This window comes from Chiroxiphia lanceolata, chromosome 5 (genome assembly GCF_009829145.1).
Source record: "Chiroxiphia lanceolata isolate bChiLan1 chromosome 5, bChiLan1.pri, whole genome shotgun sequence".
NCBI classification, from domain to species: Eukaryota; Metazoa; Chordata; class Aves; order Passeriformes; family Pipridae; genus Chiroxiphia; species Chiroxiphia lanceolata.
Genome location: NC_045641.1, coordinates 9,368,089 through 9,380,210, shown reverse-complemented (window position 1 = coordinate 9,380,210; position 12,122 = coordinate 9,368,089). Strand labels below are relative to the sequence as shown.

At 34.9% G+C, this 12,122-nt stretch overlaps 1 protein-coding gene across 1 annotated transcript in view; it reads right to left on the bottom strand.

Moving 5' to 3' along the window:
- The window catches only part of SEMA3E (semaphorin 3E), a 133,240-nt gene that overhangs the window by 45,467 nt on the left and 75,651 nt on the right, over nt 1-12,122 (bottom strand). The window contains exons 3-4 of the mRNA XM_032689271.1: nt 11,423-11,482; nt 6,651-6,770 (exon numbers count right to left, since the gene is read on the bottom strand). Of these exons, the coding sequence (XP_032545162.1) occupies nt 6,651-6,770; nt 11,423-11,482 (180 nt within the window). The remainder of the gene's footprint in view (nt 1-6,650; nt 6,771-11,422; nt 11,483-12,122) is intronic.

Here is a 12,122-nt window from a genome sequence, read left to right as displayed (position 1 = left end):
ACAAAGCTGGAAGAATGATGGCATTGCCAAAGGTTGGTCAAGAGCAGAAGAATCATGTCATGGAAAAATTAAACTGAGATATGACTGGTACATTCTCTCAACTTGCATGTGAATTCCCTTCAGTTTGTTAAAGCAAGAGCCGAGGAGTTTGTGTTGCCTGCATTTGGTTGGTGTAGAGAGGCAAACGGAAAGCTTATTGCACAATTGGTCTTTATCCTGTTTTTGCACTGAAATACAGAATATATAGAAAAAGAAGTGCCCTTGGCCACACTCAAAAAATATTAAGGGCAATATAAATTAGAAAGAAGAAGTTCCAACCTACCTTTAGTGAGCTGCAGGTGTATTTGTTTACTTGGAGGACAGTTTACTCAAGTCCTTTCTAACAGGACTAAAGTCTTAGATTTAGAGCTAGTCTTCCTTGATAATCAGAGTCTCAGCTGGCTAATGGAAGAACAAATAGCATAACAAGGAATACATCAGATTAGGAACACCTAGGGGAGACTCCCAAAAACCACCAGTGCATTTTGTGGAAAGGGTGACAGTCCATCAGCCTCTGAAGTGGAAAAATACAGCTGTAGGCAGTTTACTGAATTAAATGAGGTACTGAAAATGGCACTCTGCCAGCTCCACGTATATATTAAAAATTTACAGGGTGCTCTGGAAGAAAAATTCTTCATGCATTGCATTTTCCCATAAATTTAATTCCCTCAACAGGTTTTGTCATGCAGAGATGCCTTCCTGTCCAGGAATCAACTCTATCTTATCACCATGTAGTTTGCAGAAACTTAGGATATTGTTTCTGTACATCATTTTCTTTTGGAATTTCCACTCATTTTTCAAGTCCTGTGGAGGCAGAGTAATTTCTTTAGCTGTACTTGGTGAAACTGCCGTGTGGACTTGTTAAAGGTGTTTTGTAAATTAGGCAAAGGCAGTCTGGATCACTGGAAGGCCTCTGAAGCATCCCTACAACCTATTGTTCTGCTGAACAGATAACTCAGAAAGATAAAATTGTTACCTGACTGCAGATAGATCACTTGATTTATCTTGGGTTCATCAAAATTCACCTAGGGTATTTTGAGCTATACAGAACAGTAGTGCAGTACTGTTTTACCAGCAGCCAGATGTGGAGAAACATAGACTGAGACAGAAATTGCTTCTTTCAGCAGTCATCGCATGCTGCCGAAACTGAGAAGTTTATATAAATCCAAAAGGAAGAGACTGAATACAGATGCTTCCCCCTCTCCTCCGCTCCACCCAACATCAAAGACAACAGGAGGGACAAATGTCAGTTTGGTGAGAACAGAAGCAAAATAAAATTTTTTTCTGCACTTTTCTTCATCTTCTGTATTTGGTTTGAATACTTATCTCAGTTTTTTTCTCACAGAGCACATGGGAAGGATACGTATACAATTCCTCATGAGAAATTTGGGGTACAGAGTCTCTGACTTTTGCTTTCTCCAAGAAAAATAACATTTATTTTAATGAACTCCCCTTTATTTCTGGATGATAGACAAATAGAAACTGGACGAACCCATGACCTGCATGGATGTTTGACATTTAAAAGCATTCCATGAAGTCAGAGATAACGAACTCATTTACTGGCTGGCATTTAACTTGCTTATGTTTTCTTGGACAAAAATTTGTAACATGTCTTTTTCAAACACCAATAGTTGATCTGTCTGCAAAGTCAGCACTCCTATTTTTCCTAATTTGTAATTTATTTCTAAATGGCAGAAAAACATTGGGTATTTTGATGAAATGTTTAAATTTGGGAAAGCAATGTTCATCAGAGTCAAATTAATTAGAAACAGAGAAAAAGATAAAAAGCTGCTGTCAGTTACTATACTTGCATATTTTTAGAAAGATAACTGACAACAACTTTACAAAAGGGAACCTGAAGTTCCAAAGCTACATCAATTAAACAAATATTGCAATAGAATGACTGCAGTAAACCATTACCTATTTAATCTTTGAAACATATTGTGATAGATAGTGTATCACAAAATTTATAAGTAATTTGATTTAGAAAAATATATTTGTTTATACTGTGGTAGTACAACACAAGTTTATTGTGTTGTATAAGAAAAATATTAAGCTATTAAAGAGTGTTCAAAGGATGGCAACAAAGATGGTGAAGGGCTTTGAGAGGAAGCCGTGTGAGGAGGGGCTGAGGGTGTTTGGTTTGTACAGCCCGGAGAAGAGGAGACGGAGGGGAGACCTCATTGCAGTTACAACTTCCTTGTGAGGGGAAGAGGAGGGGCAGACTCTGATCTCTTTTCTGTAGTGATCAGTGACAGGACCGAGGGAATGACCTGAAGCTGTGCTGGAGATGTTTAGGTTGTATGTTAGAAAAAGGTTCTTCCCCCAGAGGGTGGTTGGGCACTGGAACAGGCTCCCCAGGGCAGTGGTCACAGCACCAAGCCTGACAGAGTTCAAGAAGCATTTAGATGATATTCTTGGGTACATGGTGTGACTCTTGGGGATGGTCCTGTGCAGGGCTAAGGATTGGATTAAATGATCCTCGTGGGTCCCTTCCAACTCAGCATATTCCATGATTCTATGAAGCTTGATGTAGAATTCAATAAAACTAATATTTATTTCTTATTGTTTTCTACAATCAACATATTAAGACAAAATGCATAGTACCATTACACTTCTATAAACCATGAAAAGCACAAAAGGAGCAACTGAACTTATATAACATCATAGCACAATATGCATGTGAAAGACTTCAAAACACACTTTAATTGCTGTATAGTAAGATTAGTATTTTCTACAGAGACTAGTTGGGGAATGGATAGTTTTACAGTGTTTTTTGCAAACATTAGCGATTCTGTTTTTTAGTCAGTTCCAAGAAGTAATGATCTGCCAACGGTGCAATCAAATTCTGCCTATTTTTGGAGACAAAAATCTCCTTTTGACTTCATGATTTGTTGACAAGAGCTCAGTGTTCTGCAAGACACAACTCAAACCTACTTTTGATATGAAAATATGAATTTGTGGTTGCATAAGAATGTATGACATTATACAGGAGGTTGAATGCTCCTTTTCATAAATTGTATTGCACCTCACAAAACCGTACTAAGTACAGGATCAGAATGCAATACAGTATGATTCTGATCATGGTTCTAGGATACTTTCACTTTTCAAAGTAAAATCAGCAGTGTTTCATTTTCTTACCAAATGGCTATTCAGAAATGGATGACTTTATGTAAACTTTTGTTGCAAGTCAACAACAAAATAAATGTCCTTGCAAAATCAGACTAGTGATCACCAAGCTCAAAAGCCTTAATTGGACAGTTAGTTCCAAAAGATTGCTTCCCTTTGGCTTGCTCAGTAAATTGGAAGATGTAATGTAGCAGAAAATACAATCCTGCTATTCTGTCATGTGTTTAAATGTCTCTAAAATAATCTTTAATTTGTATTTATATACAGTTTGTAACTTAAGAGCCCTGAAGTTTTTACTGAGAGGGTCACATCCTCTGTCTGCCATCAGCTCAGGAAGCACTGTTGAAACTTATAGTTTAGCTCCCTGACCACAGAGTAAGTATTTCTCTGTGTTGGTACTGTTGATTCATAGTCCCGTATGGAAGTGTGAATCTAGCTTCACATGCTGGGTTAACTGGGTGTCTGGATCCACATAAGTCTGTTATAAGGGCTCCCCCCCTTTTTACCTTCCACACTTTATACCTCAACATGTCTGAAAAGTGTCATTGTTCAAATGTGTATAAGCTTCAAACACACCTTGTGCTATTTAAAGAGATTCTGTTCAGAAGCAACTTAGTTTGCATATCAAAGATAAATTTCACTTATCCTGAAGTTCAATATATTTAACAAAAACATGTCAACAACATTTAAAAAATATTCCTTTCAGCCAGTTGCATATTATAGAATCATAGAATCATTTGGGTTGGAAGGGACCTTAAAGATCATCTCGTTCCAACCCCTCTGCCACGGGCAGGAACACCTTTCACTAGACCAGGTTGCTCAGAGCTTCATCCAAGCTGTGTTCAACCTGGCCTTGAACACATCCAGGCATGGGGCATCCACAACTTCTCCAGGAAACCCATTCCAGTGGCTCACCACTATCACAGTAAAGTGTTATTATTGTGAACTGCATTGAATTGAATATAAATGCAGATTATAAATAAGTGTTTACTCTTCAATTTAAATATTTTACTGTTTTTTAAATTAAGATGTTTTTGTCCTGTTTAGAAATTGATTAGTATAGTGTAATTAATATTTTTAAGACTGTTTCTTTTGCTACTCTCCTTTCTGTGACAGTCGGACAGTGAGAAAATGATCAGAGAGATGAGGTGGAAGTAATAGGGTACAGTAATCGGAAGTCATTAGATGAGGATTGTCTGATTAGAGAGATCAGCAGAGACTGAACTTCAGTTTTCTGAGGAAGGATCTTCTCCTTTCATTTCCTGCAGTTACATGGTGCAAAGAAAGCAAAGATTACAATTTGCTCACTCAATCACATACCATGAGTTATTTTTAACCTACCTTACAAATGGTACCTCTCATTTTTAGTCTTGATGGTCAGCTTTTCAGATAATGGAAACTAGTATAGTTACTTATTAGTGTAGCAAATATATTTCCTGATGGTCTACACAAACAAAAAAATGGTAATTTTCCCATGATTTCAGTGTGGGTAAAATTTTAGAACCTCAGTTTGACAAGAGAGAATAACAAACAAAATAAGGGAAGGAAGGACAGTGATAGATAAGGGGATGATCACAGGCCACACACTCTTATATATGTCTTGTTTCTCATTTTTTGTTTGTTTAGTTTCTATTTTTATTAGTCTGTTGTTTATACTTTCTAAAATAGTGTTCCTAAATATACAGACACTACTTCCTTCAAACTTTACCAGGAAGGCTGACAGGAGGTTCATGAGAGGAGCAGAGAAGACATGCAAAGTTGTCTTATTTTAACATTGCTTATCATTTAGTTCCTTCCTTAATTTCAGATGACAATGTGTTTCTGCAATTCATACAACTCCAAATCTAAGTATTGTGCTGGAGTCTTAACTTCTGAGATGCTTTTCATTTTGACAGCAGTTAGAAGTGCACAGCATGGACCAGATCCTTGGAAATTGTTTCTGGTTATTTTCTAGTTTGTTTTGCCAGAAGGATGCATCTTTATTCAGGAAAGATTATTCAAAAACATTTTACTGAAGTAAATACATTAGTTGATTTATATGAGTATACCTTAAAAAGCTTTATGTCTGCAATTCATATTTATTCGAGCCAAGAGCTCCTGGACATATGGGAAAGCAAGAATCTATTGGATGGTCCTTTGGCTTCAGCACCATGACAAGTGCTCAGCTCTACCAGGACACATCATGTGAACCAAATAAGCAAGACCATTGACCAGCAACTCTTCCTGACACTTGCCAGTTAAAAGCAATCTTACATTTGGGCTACAGATCATCTCCATCTATTAAGTCCCAACTCACAAAGTTCATTTCCGAGAATATCTAGTCAGATTCTTAAAGTGGTCATCACATGTGCCTTTAGCAGCCTAGTAAAATCCTCTTCTGAATGCAGGGCACCTCAGATAACAGTGCAATTCCTTACCAATAGTTTTACCTTATAACAGAATTAATTATTTTTTCAACATTACTAAATGTATGACAAGGGATAACTTTCAGTGTACAATTTTCACTAAGCCTGGACATTCAAGGTCCAGACTTAGCAATGTAATTTATAACTTGTCCACAAATTCAAATATCATAACAGTTTTAGAAATTCAGCCCTCTACAAGTTTTTTACTCATTTCAGAAATTTGAAATATATTCCTAAACTCTGTATGATCTTAAAACTGGTAGTGGGAGTGCAATGAAACAAGGATGCAAGGAAGCAGGATGTAACCAGGATCAGCCAGTCAGCATTTGACTTCCATGTAGCAACACATAGGTTGCATATAATCAGGATTAGGTTTAATGCCCAAGGAGTCTTACATAAGAATTTAAAATAGATTGGTATTTCTGCTGATTCTCTAAATGTGATCTAATTTTACTGAGACAGAACGATCCTAATTTCTGAAAAATCTAGACAATTTCTATCTTTGCAGAAGAAATATGTTCACAATATTGATTATGTGTTCCACTTACTGATCTTTTCTGCAGTACTATTTCACTCAGCTATAAGCATCATTAGAGAGCTAAAATACACTTCCTGAACAGGATCAACATAGACAAGCTGAATTTAACAAAGTTTTGTTAAGTAATTCCATCTCCCATCAAACTAATACATATTTTGATATATTATGTATTATTTCATAAAAAAACCCTGCAAAACCAAAAACCAAAGCCTCCACAGATTTAGGCTAAACCCTTAAAAATATTTATTATTTTTCCTAAGAATTTCTATAAAAGCTTATCTAATTAAAAAAAAAAATCATAAAATGAAAAAGTCTTTGAATTCTTTGTATAATTCTCCAGAATATGCTTTCAAATATCAGTGTGTTCCTCCAGGAACAAACCAAATTTTAGAGCACCATTGAATTTCATCAGCGAAAATATCTACTGTATGGTTTGTATGAGAACTGTTAGCAATTGAATTTAAATACTTATTTTTAACCATAAAGGCTTTGCTGGAATCCAGACCAAAAGAGTGAATACTGTAAACTGAATTTCTTACCTCTGATGGATGTCCAGCTCTTATAAAAGTACAGAGGGGATCAAAAGCTCCTGTTCCACAAGCCAGAAGATGCGTTCTGTTATATCGGTGAAGGACACGGATGTAATTTGCACATTCATCCTAGATTACATAAAAAAATAAACATAGGAAAATATTAGCTTTTTAATTTTACTTTTTTTTAATATCTTATGTGCTCTTAGATGATGTTCTCATATTGAATCTTTCTATTCTGTTTCACTTCACACTTGTAACTCTGGGTCACCAGTTTCACAGATGGACATTTTTACAAGAAAAAAGCAAGTTTAGAGCGCTGATCTATCATAATTTACTTTAGATGCTTAATCAGTTAGGAGTTACAAAGTTATAAAACACACTTTTGTGCTTCTTTAATCTCAGAGATATTCTGCAAATCTAAATATTTGTTTTACTAAGTATTATTAGATATACTAAATATTAGAGTCAGAACATAAGATGTGAATAGTAAGCAAATGGCTTCTCTCTCAAGTTAAATAAACTTTGTCTCAGGAAAATATAATTTTTTTCTTACTTTTTTTATAAGACCACTGCACTATTAATTTCTTGCATAATTATTTGCTAATCAATATTTTTTTATATTGTATGTCATCATACTTTATCTGTTCCCACTGTTAAACTCTCCTTTGAAGAAGAAATATTCATTTCCCACAGGACAGTACTCTGGGACTCATTAGTGTATTTGCAGCTTCATAAATATTACAATTAAAACATTTTCAAACATCCCTTTGAGATGTGGGGTCATTATTTTTCCTGTACTAAACTAGAAACAGAGACAGTGAGATAAAAGTATCCGTTGATTTTGGGACTCCTGGGACTTGGTTTTACAGAGTTTTACAGAGTTTTACATTTTGCAATGGTTTCTATGTTTGAAGCAAAATCCTGCTCATTTCCATTCATTGCTCAACATTTCTGCAACTCAGACCCTGGGTTTTAAGACAGTCACATAAAGTTTAAGATTATTATAATAAAATTAATCTTAGATAACTTTAGCTGCTATATAGTTTAGACATGTAATTTATGCTATTCTCCTAGGCCTTTTTGATGAAGATGGCCAAACATCTCCAAAAGGCAATTAATACAATCCTAAAATCAATGCGTAAAACAGAGTGGAAGAATTTCCTTTTCGAAAATTTGCTGTTCTTCACTGATGACTATTTTAGTTTTCAGACTGCTGTATTTGTGTGAGCACAATCCTGGTTCTTATTAACCATCAGCAAGAACAGAGAACATGAGTCTGCAGTGGGCTCCTGGGCAGAATTCAACACTTGCAAATTCACATTAGGTTCAAAACTAAGAAACTGTCTTTCTTCTTTCTTCAAATGGTTATGTCATTCAGTTCAAGTCTTCCAAGTTCTCCAGCAAATAAATAAGGAAAAAAAATCTTATTTGCTACATGATTCTCCTTAACATTCACTGTGAAGATATATCATGCTAATTGAACGAAGTAGGTAACTTACACAGGCAGGTAACCTGTTGGGTAATTAAATATTATGCATATACAAATCAACCTTGCAATACCTTATTTTTGGACTTTCTTGATTTGTAACTAATTTGCTCCTTTTTTAAAAGTGAATAAATAAATAAATACCTTCAGACAAATAGAGAAGAATGGGTTGAAATTAGTAGGATGTGATCCTCTATACACGGATCAGCACTCAACAACAGAGCATGTGCATTTCACAATATTTACTGACTGCTGGTAGCAAAATGGTATTCCATAGGAATTTTATGAAGCCTTGTAATTTTTAAATGATGCTTTACTGGGCACTGATACTGTACCTCATTCTCCCTCTCCTCCAAGTATGACCTTTCTGACTTATTCCCTCTGTTTGCTCTCAGTGGTGGTCTGTTCTTTACTCTGTGATTTCCTTTTTTATCCACATATGCCTGCACCTCTTCATCACTGTGCCAAAATCACTGTATTGATTTAGGATTTTTTTTTTTAAATGCCCAAAACCTACACATTTTTTCTCTTGTGTGCATTTGTAGAAACACTGGAAAAATTCTGCAGAAAAAAACAGAATGAGGAAGATACCAAATATAGAAAAAAAGTAATTCCAAATGTCTAGACTTGATCATTTATAAACACATGACAAAAGGTGCTGTTCTGGCAAGTGTCAGGCAGCTAGGCCTTGCTGCTGACCCTACTAATAATACACTGTCCACACAGCAAGGAAGAGATGCATCATCCAAGGAAACATTAAAATAAGACTTCTTTCTACTATATTAATTAATTAAATACTGGGTATGTCTTCAGGATGCTCCATATTAATAGATCTGTGGAATTTTATTCATCTGAAACTTCTCCATGTGGAGGAGTTAATCAACTCTACAGAATTGGATTTCTTTGTCTGAATGATTTCCAATTCTGATAAAGTAATTGAAAGAATGGAAAGCTCTTACACCACAGGCTAACAGGTGTGTTTCCTGGCACACTGGATGACAGCTGAAGGATTTCTTTCCTTGGCTTCACACGAATCAAAAAAGCATGGCCAGGTTTTAAGATTATGCACATGTTGTTAAGATAAGGCTTTTTTAACTGTCCTATTAAGTCCGTTAAATAAACACACTCTGAAGTTTTACTGCTATAACATGAACTGATAACTTTTAAAGGTTGTAAAACTTGTAAAACTGGCCTGTTCTGTTGTATAGAAAGAGACAACAGAGTATGCATGAAGTATTTTAATGTTGACAATCTGATTACAATATTATCAATTCTACGTAGTATTAATTTTACCTTGAGTAACAGATCTTTTACAGAGGAAAATAAAAAGAGAAACAGAATGGAAATAAGAAAAAAGTTTGAAATAACACTGATGAGTAATATTTTTATGAGAGCTTACAGTGTAAAAATTAACATTCAGAACTTAGAACTGGCAAAGAGTTGATGTAAAGATATTATGCTATTAAGTTAATATTGGTTTATGGTTACAACAAAATGAAGGTGAGAAGAAAATTAGTAGGAAAGTTTTTGATTCAAATTTAGATTCCTTTCAGGCTGAGCAATCTATCTTACTGAATACTGAGCATGCTGATGGAAAATTACCAAGGTTTCCCTGATATTAATTAGCCTTACTCATTCATATAGTTCATACATAATTAGGTCTTATGGGAGGATCAAAATATCATTTGGAATTACAATATTTCAAGCTTTTAAAATTTTAACATATTTTTCTTAACAATTCCACTTCTGGAATCTTTTAATTCTTCTAAAGATCTGGGTTTTCTATAAAAGTAATAGTTATACCAAACTTTCACAGTGCAGAGAGATGTGGGAAATATAAGAAGTTCTTTAAATGACCATTTTCACTGTAATGCAAATTTGAAGACTTATAGTAACAAACTGAACTACAAAACTTTGGAGTTTTAGGGAAACTCATGACCGAGGGGAATAGTTTTGCATTGAAACAACAGTACCTATTTCTGCATTAATTTAACCAAAAGAATATTGTCAAAGTATCAGAAAACATATCCCGTCATGTAGGGGTGAAAGAAAGATGACAGAGCTCTACCTAATTACAGTTTATGCTGAGAGGTGGTATTAAATAAAGCTCAAATAATCAGGGTTTCAGATTCATTTAATATGACCATAAGGTTTGGGTAATGTAGAAAACCACTCTTTTCAATCAAAATCACCTAAAATTGCCAAGGGTACAAAAGTATCCAGAAAAAAAATGCAATGAACTTTTAAGAATCTTTAAAAAGGGTCAGTTCTAGGCCAGGTGAGTGTAAGGACTTGGGATTTTATTATTATTATTATTATTATTATTATTATTATTATTATTATTATTATTATTATTACTACTTTCCAATCTTTTTCACTAATTTCCTTAATATAGACAGTTCTCATGCTTGTATTGCAGCAAAAATCTTTAGAGCTTCCCAATCTTACTGGGAATATATTGTTATCACCAGGGCTGCTGTTTGTTGTGTTTGTGGGAAAAGCTTGTATGTGCCCTTCCATGTCCTACATTCCTGTCGCTGTTGCTGTAAAACTATCATCATTTTCAAATCCTCTGGTACAGTGTGAGCTCTCTCAGCTGTGGGATTTATTAGGTGTTGTACTTGGGGTGTGTTTATGAGGTGCAGATAATGAACTTGGTGCACTGTAAAATTAAAGAGAGCTCCCATCCAGAAGAACTTTCATCCTGTGCTGCCAATGATATCAGCTGCTATATGTCAATGAGTTTTCAGGTCTTTTCCCATGAACTCATTACAGTCAAGGCACCAAATCACAAGAATAAAACATTTCTGAGGCTCATTAAAACAGAATATTTTTATTAATATACCATGAAACTTATCGGGCAAAATAAATTAGAGTACATTCTATAATTACTAATAATTTAACTGCTTTTCTGAAAGCATTCTAGAGAATATGAACTTTAAGCATAAACTAGAATGTAAAAATGGAGAAGGTATCCTACGTGTATGAAAAGAAAATGAAATAGAAATGGAAAAGGAGAATTATTAAGGTACCTTCTTTGAGAGCTCAAGAAAAAGAATTAGAAGAAAGTTCAGACGATCAAAAGTGTTCATTGTGTGTTTATGAGCTAGTTTGAAGAGTAATTAAACTAATAAATTTAGTGTGTTAAGAGTAGTTAGATGTTTTTAACCTACAACACTTAGAATTATATCTGTGCTTTAATCTCTCTGAAGTTAGGGGTGCCTGAATCCCTGTTTTGGACTAGCCACTGGTATAATTAAAGTATATTTTATTCGTAATTAATGATACTTACAGCATCTCTTCCTTTAATTATGCATTCTTCTGCCTGCTGAGGTGTACTAGGCCAATGGATCTGAGAGGAAAAAAAGAAAATCATTCAATTGGCAGTCTGATCATGTCAATCCAGCTCTTCCACTATTCTACATGTGAAAGATTTGCAGAACAGAAGTATAAAATCATAGAACAGCCCTAGTTGGAAGGGACCTCAAAAGATCATCTGGTCCAGCCTCTTGAAGGAAAGGGAGCCTAAATAATACTATCCAGCACTCTTTTACAAATCTTTTAACCCTCCAGTAACAGAAGCTCCACCATGTCCCTGGAGTGGGTTGTTTCAGTGATTGAATGTTCTCACAATAAAAAGTTTCTTTATCTGTTGTTTCTTTATCTGTTGGTGTAACTTATATCCATTACCCCTTGTCTTCTCCATGAGGATCCTTTTGAAAGGAGAGTCTCTGTCCTCTCTGAGATGCTGTTTAAATACTTAAGTACTAGAATACTCTGAGGAGTTCCCCCTCAGCCTCGACTTCCCCGCAGAGAAAAGACCTTCAGTCTTCCCTTTGTTGAAACATAACTGTTTTGATAAGGATGGCTCAGGAAACTTAGTACCAGTCAACAGAATTTAAAGGAAGCTAATGTATGGAACATTTAATATAAATTCAGCTTAATTGTCAGTGATTTTCAACATAGAATATTAAATTTGAACTACTGATTTC